Genomic DNA, 16,801 nt, shown 5'->3' with positions numbered 1-16,801 from the left:
GTATTTAAAAAAATGTTCGAAAATATAAATATTTTATCTCGAGTTACAACTTTGATTTTCAACATTCGTGATGTTTAATACTCTTGATCCATAATATTATAATATAGGTGTACGAGTATAGATTTGAATAACAAATATTGGAAAAGGTAGTTTGTCAATTTTACGATATAATTTTAGAAAATTTGTTATTTATAAAAAAAAGTGACACTTAAATTTTACAAAATGTTTTTCTCAGCGTTCGGAGATGAATTAATCAAAATAATATAATCGCTTTATATATAAATCATTTGTTTATCTGATAAATAATGATAGTAGAGAGGTATTAGCTTCTATCTTTCTTTTTCGACTATATTTTTGGGAATTAAATTTAAATTTTAAATCCTTCTTTTCTATTTATTTGATAATTTGTGTTACGTGCGTATTTAAAAAAATGTTTGAAAATATAAATATTTTATCTCGAGTTACAACTTTGATTTTCAACATTCGTGATGTTTAATACTCTTGATCCATAATATTATAATATAGGTGTACGAGTATAGATTTGAATCACAAATATTGGAAAAGGTAGTTTGTCAATTTTATGATATAATTTTAGAAAATTTGTTATTTATAAAAAAGTGACACTTTTAAATTTTACAAAATTTAATTGGCTTTTATCATAAGATAGTTTATGATTTTTGATTGGCAAAAATGACAACATGGCAAAGGAATAATAATTACCTTGCATAGATATCTCAAGCTAATCCAACTTGGAATCTACCAGAACGGCATACTAATTCGGATACTTTTAGACTCGCATGACCTGGAAGTAAAACAGACGGATGGAATCGAGAATCCATTAGTGACCGATTGAAATTCCGATCTAGTTCGCTTAAGAGCGAAGTACTTAAATACTTTTATGCGAGCGACGAACATCTTTCGCCATTATTATAGTTTCGTAAGAGTCCATTACCGCGTCGGCGGTTATGAGATTAAAAATTTTCCAGCTTGTAAGAGCCTCTTGCATTGTAGAAAGTTGTAGAATTGTAGGATTACCAAAGTAAAATATGTTTCTGCGGTGAATATTTACGGTAGAAATCTTCTCTTTAATATTACAATAAAAATTAACAATGCGTACACATTTTATTTAATGATATGGTTTTGTTGTTAATAAAATATAAATAAAATTATAAAATTTAATAAAACCAATAAAAATATAAAATTTACAATAATGTAATAATTGAAGAAATAATAGTATACAACCCTTTTTTAATATCTCTCATTGATTTTCAAATAAATCTTGATTATATTACATTATAAAGTAAGTTAAGCATAAAAAAATAACCAAGAGTAGAATGAATTTTCAAATCGATGTCAGATCGAATGCATTAACAGTTTCTTGCGCGGGAGTTGCGGCGAATCTCGTAAAATCGGAAATTAGGGGGCCAGGCCAGTGGGTGGCGATGGCCAGGTATTTAAATGGATTCAATTTGGATCGGTGCCAAGCAGACTCGTGCCAACGGTTGAAAGATGCTCGTAAAAGATGAAACTCTCGGCTCGTCATCGGACGAATTAATCGCCATTCGACAATTAATCTTGGCGAATCGAGTCGCTATTAAAGAAATCACGATGCAAGTCGATAGACGATCCAACTTGAAACGATGGGGACTCGTGTCGGTTTTAATGTTTTTTATATTTTGTTTCATCAGCTTTAAAAAGTAATATTTTTTATTAATTTTTGTATATATATATATATATATATATATATATATATATATATATATATATATATATAATTAATTAATAATAAAAAACAATCTGTCATATTTAATTAATTTGTTTAAAATTTTATTACTATACTTTTTTAAAAGAAAGAATAGAAAGGAAGAAAGATTTTTGCATTTTGCTGTATTTGCTTTTTTTTTTTTTTTGTTTAACAGAAAAATAAGATTTTTTTTTTTTTTAAAGCTTGTTTACTTTTTGTATAGCATATTTCTCTCGATTTAGTTAAATACATTGAATTCTTTTATATATATCTTTGAATAATGCTGAAATATGTATTTTTATATCGCGATTGTTCCCGTACATGCAAGCTCGCTACTACTATTCTGGAAAATTTGTCGTCATAAATATTTCAAGCATCGTTGTGACTTAAGAACGCCGTCCGCGTTGTTTCACGGACGGGCGACAACATTCTTCGACGTGACTTCCGAAATTTCGTCGGTATTCTCGGCATCGGGAAACGTGGTCACGCGTGACACGTGTCTCACGCACGTCGGCTGCCGGATAAAACCATTTGTCAAATTGCGTTCTGCCAAACGTGGAAGAGTCTTCCGACTTTCTTGACGTTCCAATCGCGGGAATCGACAGCTCCTTTGAACCGGAAGTGGGGTCCGAGGATGTCGGGCGATAAAGAAAGAGGGCTAAATATTATGTATGTATAAAAAAAGAAAGAAAGAAAGACTGAATTTCTGAAAAAAATAAGAGTAGAGATATTTCCTTTATACGATCCTAGATGTGTTTTTCTCTTTCTGTTTTTTGATCGGTGCTAGCGAAAAATAAAATGTCAATGCTTCCTCTTGATATCACATTCTTCTCTATGCCGTTTCCATGCGTACGATTCCGGCGGCAGAACCGTTTTTCCAGGTCAAACGAGACGGCTCGGCGCCGCCGGCGGTTTTCGCAATTAGCGAGTTTAACGCGTTCCGCTCGTACGAGAGGTTTTTCGGACACGCTTCCAGCGCATTGACGTATCAAACGTCAAATGCGTATTCAATATTTTTTCGTCGGCCGATTTCTTCGAATTTCATCGGAGATGATAGAAAAATTGTTCATAAGAAATGTATATTTTTACGTGATACATGATGTAAAATGACGTACTTTATTTTTTAATATTTACAACAGAATTTTAATCTCACGCATAATATTTTCCTATTATTTACATGATATAAATGTATAACTTATAAACAGAAAAATATTTCTTCTAATATTTATATATATATATATGTGTGTGAATTTTTTTTTGTGTAATACGCGATTAATATATATTTTACAGATGTCCTGACAGTGGGCCCCGGGCCACCAGGATGCCGACAGACGACGACTATGGCCGAAGAGATCGTCTCCTGTTGCACCAGCACCCTATCGCTCAGTACGGATCCTCGTCATCCCCGCTTCCCGGATCGAGCGCGCCGAATTCCGGCAGCGTGGGGACCCAGATTGGTTCCAGCAATCCCAGCGACTGCTTTAAGCAACAAGCGGAGCAGCAGCAGCAACAATCGTCCGACTTGCGTCCGGTCTCGAGTACCGCGAGCCAGTCGGGCCAAGAGCGTTATCAGTCGGATCAACAGACCCAAAGCAGCGAGCATGTCGGGACCCGAATGGTCGATCGGCACGAGAAATCCGCGGAGAAGCCTACGATCGACTTCTCCAAGTGCGGAGAGGGTCGTTCGTCGGGTTGCGAGCGCTTTGGACATTATCAGGCTCAGAGCGGTGAGCATGTGGGGAGCCGAATCGGAGGTGAGCGGCACGAGAAGGCCGTGGACAAGTCTTGTATCGATTATCCCAAGTGTGGAGAGGGCGGTCGTCCGTCGAGTTGCGAGCGTTTCGGACATTATCAGGTCCAAAGCGGCGATCAGGCCCACGTCGGCGCTCGAATGGCCGAGCGGCACGAGAAGACGTCCGACAAGCAGTCGGTCGATTTCACCAAGTGCACCGTCGACGGCCGACAGTCGAATTGCGAACGTTTCGGACATTATCAGACTTCGACGTACGGTCAGTCCTCCAGTTTGCACTACGGTGCGCACGGCAGCGCCGATCGTTTCGCGCGATTCAACGATCTCAGCGTGTTGCACGGCGAGCAGCGGGTTACCAATAACGATCGTTACTCGATCTGCAATTCGGAGTTGCACTACGACGCAGCGGGCTCGAGCGGGTCGGGTGAATACGCGAACGCGAACGCGCTCGTCGGATCCTTCGCCACGGAGACGTTCCCGTCGCCGCCGTCGCCGGCACCGGCCAACGACCGCTTCGTCCCGCCACCGCCATTGTCGCCCAGTCCGAGCGAGAAGTATGCCTCGAGCCAGAGCCTGGCTGGTTATCCTGCTACTGATCGCATTTTGCCCCCCAATTCTCCGGGGCCCAAGTATGGCGCCGACGGCGCCGCTTCAGCATCGCCGATGCCCGCCAAAGAGCGCTTCGCCTCCACCGAACGGCTGCTGGCCAATCAGCAATCAGTTCCCGGCGATGCCAAGGATCAACAACGCTACGCTGGATCGTCCGATCATCGTCTGCTCTCGGGGTCTTCCCCGGTCTTGGAAGGACTTCAGACGGGACTCCAGGGCGGCGTCTACGCCAAGGATGCTCGCTACGCCACCATTTCCGCGGACAGAATACTGTCCTCCTCGCCGATACACGCTCCGGTACCAGAGAGATTCGTCGGCAAGTCGGAAAGGTACTTGGCCGAGTCGCCCGTTCACGATAGGTATCCTCGACAGGATCCATCAGCGACAGCACATCACGAGCGGTATTCGGCGATTGCGGCGGCCACCGAGAGGTGAGTTTGAGTTCAGTTTAAATGAACCGTCTGCAATAACTTTGCGAACTTGGTTATTAACTGGAGTTTGTATTCTTTCATGTTTAATATTTTGAATTGCAGTTGCATTTTTATTACGAATAAGTAGAGTTACATAGTTTTTGCAAGGTAAACTTTTTAAATGTGAACTCGTGCGCGCGTAAAATAATCTACTTTGTATCTTGCTTGTTTTGAAATTCTCGTATTCCTTTGCTCAATATTTTTCGGACGCTCCGCAGGTTCCTCTCGAATTCGCCTAATCCTGAGAGCGCGCATCAGCGCTATTCATCGTCAGATCGCACGTCTCTTCAAGCTTCTTCCAGCAGTTCCGAGCAAAATCGGCGTCTCTACACCGATAGAGGCGTCGAGACAGTTTGTCAGAAGTATACAGATCGTTCCATCGGCTCGCCGGCATCCGCCGACTTTGGCCGATATTCTGGCTTCCCGGAAGTCGGCAATCAGACGCGATATGTGTCCAGCAACGATCGCTTCAACGATCTCGCTCTGCAGCGCTGCAGCCAATCGCGGTCGATCGATAGATTCTCCAGCGATCGATACCTGGCTGGATCGTCACCCGCGCACGACGGTAGATTGTCCGGTTCCGAGACGTCGCGTTATATTGTCTCCTCCACCGAACGTCTGCTGGCGCCGACGTCTTCCTCGCCGTCCTCCTCTTCAGAGGCTGGTAAGCGAACTGAAATTCTTTTGTTTTTTTTTTTTTTTTTTTTTTTTTAACAAAAATGTAAACTAAAATATCTGGTTTGACATTTAATCTCGGTTTTCTCTTCATGTTTTTACTTTATAAATATTCCCATTTAACGTTTAAATCAGGATACACTTTCCATCAACAGAATTCTTGTTTCAATAGTTTGATTTAATAACATTACCTGAAGAAACATTCTTCTCTCAAGAGAATAAATAGATAAGTTTTGAATAGAAATAACCGATGCATATCTCGATGCAATTTTCATGTTCAATATTTTACGTGTTCTTTTTTATATCAAAATATCTTTAATTGAAAGATATTATCATTGGATATCGATCGGGACTCGATACTTTTTTTCAAACCTCATTCCACGACTGCTTCGCAAGTAATATCAATTCTTTGCTCGATACCCAGGCACCAGGTACCATTCACCCTATACGACATCCACCGGCACCCAATCTTCGGCTTCCAACGAGCGTTTTGCGTCAATTTCGCCGACGCCCGAAGCGTCGTCGAACGTTCACCGCGGCGGTGGCGGCGGTTATCAGAACACGAAGAGCACCGTCGACAAATACCTGGTCTCGAAATCGGTTCAAAGCGGCTACGACCGCTACTCGGTCGCCAGCCAGAACGATCACCAGTTCGGTCAAGACCGATACTTCGCCTCCAACGGCAGTGGCGATCGTTTTCAAACTACTTCCGGAGCTGAGCGCTTTCACGCTCCTGCTGATCGCTATTCGCCGGCGCGCAGCGTCACCGACAAATATCTGTCCCTGCCGAAGCCCAAGGACAGATTCACTGGCCGCATAACGCCCATCTCCTGCGCCACATCCGTCGTCGCGACGTCCTCCACCGACCGCACGTATGGCTCGTCGAATACCAGCTACGTACCCCCGACTGCGCATACCCCCGTTGAACGATACGTACCACAGCCACCTCCTGAAGTGCTCTACCCGGACAGGTAAGGATAAATACAACGAAGACTTTAGTTTCCTATTTCCACCTCCCAAAAAATCTTTTATTTTTTTCTTAAAATTCCTTTAAATTCTCTCTCCGACATTTTACTTCTGTTCAACCGGAAATCTGAAAGTTAATCTTTTTCCCTTACGTTTGTTCAGGTACGTGGACAGGTATATGCCACCCGCGGCGCACACGCCGACTGATCGATACGTGCCCGCGAGCGATCCAGGTGATCCATACATGCGTCGCGACCTTGGCTTTCATCATCATTACCGGCTACCGCCGCCCGCCGGTTATCCCTACCAGACGCATTTCCGGTTCCGCGGATTCGCATACGCGACGACGGGCCGGCTGGGCGGCAGCCCCGGATCCAGCAGCTCCAGCAGCACGGCGTCTAATCAGCGCGAGACGTTCGCCACGTCGCCATTGCTGAGGCCCAAGGTGCGCGGATCCGCGGTCGAATTTGCCACTGCCACCGCCGCCGCGACGCCCACGACGACGGCCGGCGTCGGTCGTCACGTGTGCACGAATCCGGCCGCCTGTTGCGGAGACACGTCCGCCAACGGCAGAGCCTGCTGCCAGATGAGGAGATCTCTGCCGCCTGGGACACTTCCGCCGATACCCACGCAGACTTCTTCATGGTGAGTACGCTTATTTATTATTTGAGTGCGTTTAATCCGGGATATTGCAACGCGAGCATGTTTGACAGCAAATTGAGTTCGACTGCTCGCAGCTCAAGAGATACAGTTCTATTCTTATAGAAATATTATAGAAATGTTATTAATAAAGAAAACGAAATTAAAATTTTACAATAAAAACAATTGTCAATAATATTATACATATTTTAAAATTCTTTATCTTTCTGCTAGTTTAATTCACATTTTGATATACACGAGATATTATATATTTATCTATAATGTTCTTATTTTTTTAAACTTGAATATTATATATCGTATTTTCAAACTTATTTAATATAATAATAATAGAAATATGAGTCTAGACATGAAACAATTTATAAAAATAAGCAATATAGAATACGCGTTTATATTGTTGCATTTTTTATTACAAATTTAAATTTATACAGGTATAACCAAAAATCACGTTAGTGATTTCACAAAGTACTTTATTTTTCCGTTTTTTTTTTTTTTTGATACTACAACATTTTTGAGAGATAAATTTTTATTATGAAATAAAAATATAATTTTTTGCATAAATAACTTGAATAATTATACATACAAATGTTTATGTAATTTTGAAATATTTTAAAAGAAATATAAATATAATTAAAATGTAATTATAAATATATATATATATATATATATAAAAGAAAGAATGTGCTGAACAAAATAAAATATTATTATAATTTTATTAAAAATTTTTATAAAATTTAAACTTTATTAAAAATTAAATTATTATATATATTTCATGTTATACAGAGTAATACAAATTGTTTTACTATTATAGAGCTGAATAAACAATTAATTTCAAAATTCACAAATAATAATATATTTAATAAGAAGAAAATAATAAATTGAATAAGAGTAGCTCATCCTATGAATCACTCTACTGTTCGATGCCACTGCAAATGGCTTCTTCTTCTCTTGTTTATTCTTTGTTCTACTGCTTCAAAGTACTCGACACTATTCGCGAAAATACAGTTAATTATGATCGCACGCGCATTAATCGGCAGAATACAATAATCACGCGGTACTTTGCTCGGCACTCTCGACGTTAAACTTTATTATATTACGATCGGAGAACAATGGGAAAATTACGATTTTTCTCGAAAATTATTATGGTTACAATCCTACCTCTGTTACCGATAAACAATATATAGCCGTGAGATACTTGAAGCGTTTATTATCGTAATAATTAATTCGAAAAGCCAGAGACAGGATATTCCGTGTATACATTTTTATTTTGATTGTATTAAATATTTTAATCAAAGAATTGATTGTTTATATACGGTATAGTTCGGTGCTCGTTCTTGGGACGTAATAACGATAACGCGTTCTTGTTTACATACCGTATCCTTGTATCGATAGTATGCTGATCCAATATTAGTCGAGCGACGAGACTCGAGTTAGCAGGTAGTGGTATGAGCTGCATCGTCGTATTATCCTCTTCGAAACACAATTATTTGTTATAACTCGTGATTATATAAGTTCGCGCAATTGATTAACTCTTTATGACGCAAGCGGATGTATAAATATACACTGTTAAAATTACAGATAACGGATCCGCAAACTATGCGCAGTTTTTTTTTTTTACACAACAGATTTTTCCCATACAGCACGAATCTTTCAGTTATATTGTAGCAATGTTGCAAAAATATTGTAGCTGCTACAATATTTTTGCAACATTGCTACAATATAACTGAAAGATTCGTGCTGTATGGGTTATCAAATAAATCTCGTAATCAAAATTGGCGAAAAATTCAAAGCACAAGATACGAAATATAATCGAATTCCAATTTATTTATAAGAAATAATCATTATCCGTAAATGTATGAAACAATTTATTATTTCTTAATTTAATTTTTAGTTCAAATTAATATGTCTACTTTGATCAATAATAATCATTGTTTCAAACAGAATTACGCAAGTATTTATTATATATGTGCATAGGTAATATTATTTATACCACAGCAATAATAATGATATTCGATCTATGTATGTAGGTCATTTTACGTAGGAACCAGCTCAAATGAAATCATAAATTGTCTTTTTATTACAATCTTTACAAACTTTATAAAGTGTTTCTTTAAATATATTTGGAATATATTTCGGTCGAATTTTGAATTTTTTACTAATTTCGTTGTAATTTGCAAATCATTATCGAATTGAGAACACGCGGCAATCGAATAACCAAAACTGTGAACTATCTGAAGCATGCATTAATAAATAATTAACAAAATAAATAAATAATTATGAATCAAATTAATAATTAATTTATTTCAAAAGGGTTATATATATTTCATGCACATTTGTATTTTATTACAATAAATATTGGGCACAAGGGATTAATTATTCATATAGATAGTGTATTTGACGTTCGTTCTTAGGATGTAACAACAATAACGCGTGATTGTTTTTTTTTACATTTTTTAGTAACGAATTTAACAGTTACTTTTATCGTTGCTTTTTATATATGGAACCTATTTATGACATAATATATTTTCTATTTTCATGTATTCAATCCTTAATTATCAACAGATATTTATATAAGTCCGTATTTATCACGTGGTAACATCTTTGTAAATATGTAATTATGAGAATACAAAAAATATATCGTGTATTTGACTATAGTTATAAATTTAATGCAAACTAAAATTTTTTTATTTATACTTTGAGTGTTTAAAAATTTTTTCCTTATTATTTATGGTTTTACAAATTTAAAATAATTGATTGATATTTTAGTAATATTTTAATTATTAATTTTTTAAATAAAATATATTACCAAAGGTACATTTTTTATTTAATTTTTAATCTTGTTTTTAACATTAACGAAAAAAGTAACGAATAATTACTTTTTAAAAGTAACTTTGCCATGAAATGACAGAAAGGCGTGACATCTAACCTAACCTGCATCAATTTATTCATAGTACACGTGTACTTCGCGCGTTGAAAATGTCCCGTGTTGATGTTGCAATATTGAATTTCGATTATATATTTTCTGACAGTTTATCGTGTCATGAAATTCAGTCATTAATTCTCGATTCGCGATATTATCAGTGTGAAACCGATACGTTTTACGATCAATAACAAAACGTCACAGTTACTAATCGACTCCGAGTGGGAATCGCGTTTAATTATAGGTAACATAATCTTAAATCTTGATCTTACATCTTATTAACAGCGCGTTGCAAATTCAGTGTTCGCATATTATTGTAATTTGTCAAAAACATATAACCTAATCTAACGCGTAATCGCGAGGTTTATTTCGTCGAGATCTGCCACGTGAACATTTTATTCATCTATTATGTCATATTTGTCATTAACAGAAATATTGCGATGGCCTTGATGATTTTCGAAATATTTAATATCGATAGTCTTTCTCATTGTTCTTTGATCGTCATGTAATAAAATATGCGTAGCATGTAATTAAACGGAATGCTATGCAAAGTGTCGCGCGACTGTTGTATGTATTCTGCTGATTAGTTTGCGCGCGCGATCGTAATTAATCGTATTTTGGTGAGCGAGTGTCAAGTTCCACGAAGCAGCAAAGGATAAACAGGAGAGGAAGAAGAGGCATATGGCATCGAACAACAGCGAAACCAATTCATGAGGTAAGCCACTTATTCAATTTATTATTTATTAAGTGTGAAATTAATTGCTTATTTATCTCCGTGATATACATATTTTGCATATTAATATGTGAATGAAATTTTTGGACCTTTGAAATATTTGAGAAACTCAATAAAATATTTATAACAGTTAACATTTTTGTACAGACATTTGTATAAAATATTTCAGTATTAAGATTAAGACTTATAATTATTTACATTATTTATACAAGACGTAGTATATTGCTCTTACACGTCATATCAATGAGCATTAAATTAATTTAGATCTTTAAGATCTTGAGGGGTAAATAAATTTATCAAAACTGCAAAATAAGGTATATCAAAAAAGATGTAAAAGTTTCTTTAACTCGATTATAAAAATTTAAGATTAAAAAATGTTAAAGTGTTCACATTTTTTTTTTCCCCTCGAAAAGTATACGGTATACTAAATTTCAAAGCAACGAAGGACCTACTTCTTTCGGTAGTTATGAATTTCGATGTAAATCGTGCATGTAATCGCTGCTGAGAAAAAAAAATCATTGATTAAGGCGAGCTTTAGAACAGACGAAAGCTGTAGCGTGCGTTGAGAGCTTGCTCATGTAACAGGAAGATTAGAGGGAGAGGAATGGGATAGTTTCCGCAATATGCACATGCTCGGGTAATAATGCGCCTGTTATAATAGAGCTCACGAATTAGAATGGAAGAGCCCCTTAATTGAGGGATAAATATTATTTACGAGAGCGATGGGGGCGTCTAGGAGATTTGGTTTAACAGCATTTTCTTCCCCGTCGTTCTTATTTATCCGAAAACTCAAATTTTAATTCTTTACCTTAAATACATGTATTTTATATTGAGAGTATATATATATATATATATATATATATACATTTATATAAAACTCGATTTCTTATTATAAATATAGTTAAGTTTCTCCGTTTCCAGCAATTTCAATCCATTTTCGACACTTGTTTATTTCAATTCAATTAGCAATCATTTTATTAACATTTATTGATTATAACAATTACATATAAAATACTGCGGAAGCACTACTAAATATAGAAAATTGAAATATTATATATAACATCAAAATAAATAAAAATAAATTGAAATATTTGAATTATAAATTGAAATATAATGTAAATAATAATATTATAAATAATTGATTTTATCTTTTTTATTGCTAACTTGAATGATAAATTAATTACATGTGAAATCTAGAATAAATTTTTCCGGCATCACAGTCTATCATAAATATTTTTTAATTAGACACTATTTTTAATGTTATTTATTATTATTATTTTTAAATGGCAGACAAACAGACAAGAGCATTTTTTCAATAGATAACCTGTGTTTTTAAGGACAAAAAATTTAAGCAATAATGAAAATTATATTAAATCTGATAAAATATAATTAATGTTGAATCTTTTGCGAAAAAATTATATGCATCCACAATTATGAGGACACGCGGTATATACATCTTGTGTCTCATCCCGTTGAACGGATCAATAACAGCTATGACTACGTCATTGAAAGAGTGTCTTGGTTCTATAAAAGGTATCTTAATTATCATTGAAACATATCGATTTCACGGATATAAAAGATATGGAAAAGGATAAAATGAATCGACTCGCGGTACTCCATTAACCTGATTACCGTGGCTTTTTTGAAGTTTTCGACTTTTGCACCGCCAAATGCGGACTCGCGTTTCAAAACCCCGTTCTTTTGAATGTCGAATAGTCGCGCACCGAGAATAAAACGCAACAAATAATCAATAAGAATTCAGCGACCGTTGCCAGACGTAAAAAGAGAATTGAGGACACAGAGCAGGATACTTTCGAAGATCATGGCAAGTTCGAACAATTCATTGTTGTGTATCGCGTTAGAAAAATTTTAAGATTCTTTGCGTTTGTGGATAATGTACATTCAATAACTAGTAGCATTTCGCAGTCTTGGAAATGCAAGAAACGTCAAAAAGCTCTTCTTTTTCTTCTAGGATATTATAATTATACACTAGGATCTATTTGTGTAAATCTAATAAAATCCATAATTTTGAGTCTATTTAAGAAAGTTGAATAATTATTGTAGCTATAAAATTTTATTATTATATGTATATTATAAATTTTAATAAATTTTAAAAATATATAATATTATAATATAATTATATTATATATTTTTACCTTATATAATTTTTTATTATACATTTTTAAAATTTATTAAAATTTGGCTTGCTTCAATCATTTTGTGAATGTAACAAAATAACATTACTTCAATTTGTGAATGTTGCTGGAATATTGAATTCCGATTATCTCGAAATAATTTTCCCGAAGTCAATCTTCATGCTGAGCAGTCCACTTTCGTTTCGAAATCCTTCATTCAAATTTCATCCAAATTAATCCAGATTGCTTCAGTACGATCTTTCGCGGGTAGGACGAGGGTGAAACGGAAGGGGATAGGGAGGGGTAGACGAATGACTCGGAAGTCGTAAGGGGAGCATCCGGGCATTGTCTCGCGCCGGCAACGACGATGTTCCACGAGCTGCTGGTAACTTCGGTAATTATGTCGGGCTCGTGAGTTTAACTGGCCCCGTCGTACGAAATTGCAATCTGACACCGGCCGTCGCCATGTCAGTTTCAATTAAGGATTTTATCCTCGCTCATCGTCTCGTCCGCTCCTCTTCTCTCTTTAATCTTTGACAAACTTGCAAAATTATTAATCTTTAATAAATATTTTCCGCATATATTATTCTTAATAAGCTCCAATTTTATGTGTAATTACGTTAATAGCTTTGCATAGAGATAATGTACAATTTTTTTTTTTTATATTGGACATTAGGTGCATAATTTTCTATATAAAAATGTGCCATGGTATTTTTCATCTTTAATTTCTTATTCGACGCGATACATGCTCACTCAGTATTTTATAAATATCTTTAATAATAATTAATAATAATAATCTGCAATAAATGTCTTTAAAAATAAAGTTTTTTTCTTTAATAAAAATATATTCTATATAAATAATAATACCCTTTGACATTTGCAGCAAAGTAAATCACAAAGGTCAAATTAGAATGTATTTTACGGATATCCTTGATTTTTATGATTCGACTCGCTTTTGTATTTTTATTTTGAATCGGAATAAATGTCACTTATTGTACGTAAATCTTTTAAGAATGAAATCTTGTGATACCTATTGTGCGAAACGTGAGAACGTCAGAACAGATCTTGCGGTTACCTCCTCCGCTATTATACGGGCGAGCATCATCCTTTGGGGTTTCCTTGCCAGTAATTCCACTATTATCCTGTCCGTATGCACCATTTTAGCACGTCCAGAATGCGGTCATTTCCGATCACGCAGATCCGGTCACGTTTATAGTGACAATAACGCAATCGATGACAAATCACTAAATTACAGATAATGTTCTGAGAGCCCACACTGTTTAATATATATAGTACGTATAATTAGTTTTCACAAAATAAGTTTATGGTGAATTAAGAAAATATATTTTTTTTTTGAAAACCAAAAATTGAATATGATCTCTTCATATTTTGTCGTGAATTCGGAGCAATTATGTTCTCCTTTCGGCTATTATGTTAAAATTAAAAAGGAATAAAAATGATTATGTGTGTAAATAATAAATTTTTTAAAAATTTATAAGAGAGTTACGGAAAATTGCATAAATAAAATTATTAAGATAATATCTTACATTATCATCGAATAAAAAAAAAGACATTTTCTTAATTGTATATCTTTGCGTTTATATATGTATAATATTCAATATGTAGAGTCGTATGATACCTAAATAAAATATAAACTGATCTACCTTCGAGACTTGCTGATTACATAATAATAATGTGTTAGATAATGTAATAGTAGCCATGCTGGTTTGGAGGCTTTTAGCGGAATCTACAGAAACCGCAGAATCCTATTAGATTCTATCATCTTGTCTATACCTTCTTAAAATCCTATGTTGCTCATGCATTATCGCGCACATAATCGATTGTTAGTAAAATATGATATAGAGCAGAGAGTGAATATTGATTTTCGGAGGACCGAAAATTATGGTAAAAATTTTTCGCTATTTTTACTGATATTTGATTATACGCAAGAAAGCTTATTGCATAAAAATATTGAAAATATGTTATTATTTTGTCGGGAAATAGGGGCCCTCGCTTGTTTATTCAGTAATAAAACTTGGTTTATCTTTCATCATTTTTGTTAGGTACTCATCAGCGCGTATTTTTATTAGAAAGAAATTAATTTAATACAAAATTAATTAATATATTTAATATTCTTAATGTGAAAACGTATAATTTCTTTTTGCCGTCCGATATGTATTTCGAACGCAAAAATAGGCGAGAAATCATATTTACGAATGGCTAGCACATTTGTGTCGAATAAACATTCTAATCTAATCCGCTCAGCAAGTGAAAGTAAACCTTTGGCTCATACGGGGAACAATATCTTCTAGCTGTGCACCGTATTTGTACACTATAGTATACTATATAGTACACTCTGGCTACAGTATGTGTTTTTTCTACGAAACGAATTACGTAAGAATTCTCAATTAGCCATCATTTACATTTGTTCTATGTTATTGTTCATCCTTTTGCCTTTTCTTGTTTTTTTTTCTTACATCATGCTTGTTTTTTTCCTCCTTTTTCGATTATCTTTCTTTTTCTTTTATTTTAGTTAATTTCTTTTACGTTCCTGTATTTATCGATTTTCAATGTAAGTCTCGAATCTACTTTCGTATTTCACTCTATTTGTTTCTCTCTCTCTCTCTCTCTCTCTTTTCTCTTTTTATATGTTTTCTTCTTTCCTTTTCTAGATCTATTTATAAGAATTTACTCACCGACTCTCTTTGTTCCATATGTTCGCAATATCTTTTGAATCTTTCAAGTTTATTATAAATTAATTTTGTTATTTTATCCAACATTTTTATTATCGAAAAAACATCTTCAAAGCTTATTTTATTTTTATTCCTTATTTATCTATATTGTTGCTACAAGTATAAGTTAGTAGTCATATATTACTTACATTACATGAATGATATGAATAAAAGCTCAAAGATATGGGAACTGAAGATAGATTAAATTTTTTTATGATTCACAAATAAAGGAAAACATTTGTTAATTATTTTGCTAAATAAATAAGAGTATAGTCTTATTTATACGAATCATACTTATTCGTTTGAAATATTTATTAAGTCCGTATAAAAATTAAGTACAAGGAACCTGTATATCAATTTTTTTCTTGAAATTTTTCTTAAATTCTCGATATACTGTTGAATACTATTTGTCCTTAATTTCGTCTCACGAAGAACGCGAAACGGCGAGATTTTCTCGATCCGCTTAACCGGTCGGTAACAGAATCCCACTATTCCTAGCGGGACTTGTTGACGCCCAACAGCTGACGGCCTCCGTCGCCACGTGCGACGCGACGCGACGCGCGACGCATGCGTCCGTTCAGTGCATGACTCGTCTCTGTTCGCGAAGCATTCGTTACAGCGCGTCGTGAAATATTATTCGTTTCTTTGTGATTTTCTTGAAAATTTAAGCCTCACATTTTTCCTCGTCTTAAATAGTGAACGACTAAGTGTAGCATAGTGATGATAAAACGCATTGATTTACATAAAAATGAGGCAGAAAACACGAATAAAAAAGAGAGAGGAGAAAGAAAGGTAGGATTTATAAATAATAATCAGTTGGTTAAAATTATATGCGTTATGTGTAGAATAATATTGAGAGAAAGGCATAAGTTTCTTATTTTTTCATTTAAATGGAAAAATATGTCCTATAGTACAGAAAGGCCAAGAGACGTCCTAAAAATATCTTAAAGGACAATGAGACGTCTTTAGTCATCTTTTAGGGACACGTGCTGTCTGAGGTATTTCACATTTGTTTCGTGTGTAGATGAAAATATTTTCATAAATTCCATTTATATCTTTAAAAGTAATTATGGTTTATATAAACTTAAACAAGACTGTGAAGTGATGCGTGAAATAAATTCCGGTGTTAATTAAATTGATATCATGTCAAAGTTACGGCTTATCAGCCACTTAAAGTGATACGATATCATCTTCGGCACTTGTCATTTGATATCTGAGATATACATATTAAAGCTATACATACTTGTATCGGATTTCTCCGTGCATAATATAAAATCACACAGATCGAACCATGTGAATATTTATAAAAGCCAACGTTTTACATTTTAGCATTATATATTTTAAAGAAACACAGTTTTTTATATAAAAAAATATGTATATATATTTAATTAATATATATATTTGTTATAT

The 16,801-nt window shown here is 34.9% G+C and overlaps 1 protein-coding gene across 11 annotated transcripts in view; it reads left to right on the top strand.

Annotated features, from left to right (window-relative positions):
• The window catches only part of Rho-5 (rhomboid-5), a 75,162-nt gene that overhangs the window by 26,964 nt on the left and 31,397 nt on the right, over positions 1-16,801 (top strand). For all 11 annotated transcript variants that reach the window (XM_072907745.1, XM_072907744.1, XM_072907743.1 and 8 more), the window contains 4 exons: positions 3,035-4,534; positions 4,792-5,237; positions 5,673-6,219; positions 6,377-6,859. In XM_072907745.1, coding sequence (XP_072763846.1) covers positions 3,066-4,534; positions 4,792-5,237; positions 5,673-6,219; positions 6,377-6,859 — 2,945 coding nt within the window. In that variant the 5' untranslated portion in view covers positions 3,035-3,065. The remainder of the gene's footprint in view (positions 1-3,034; positions 4,535-4,791; positions 5,238-5,672; positions 6,220-6,376; positions 6,860-16,801) is intronic.

Source organism: Anoplolepis gracilipes, chromosome 15, assembly GCF_047496725.1.
Source record: "Anoplolepis gracilipes chromosome 15, ASM4749672v1, whole genome shotgun sequence".
NCBI classification, from domain to species: Eukaryota; Metazoa; Arthropoda; class Insecta; order Hymenoptera; family Formicidae; genus Anoplolepis; species Anoplolepis gracilipes.
The sequence above is the reverse complement of the archived record's forward strand: the minus strand, read 5'-3'. Positions and strand labels throughout refer to the sequence as shown.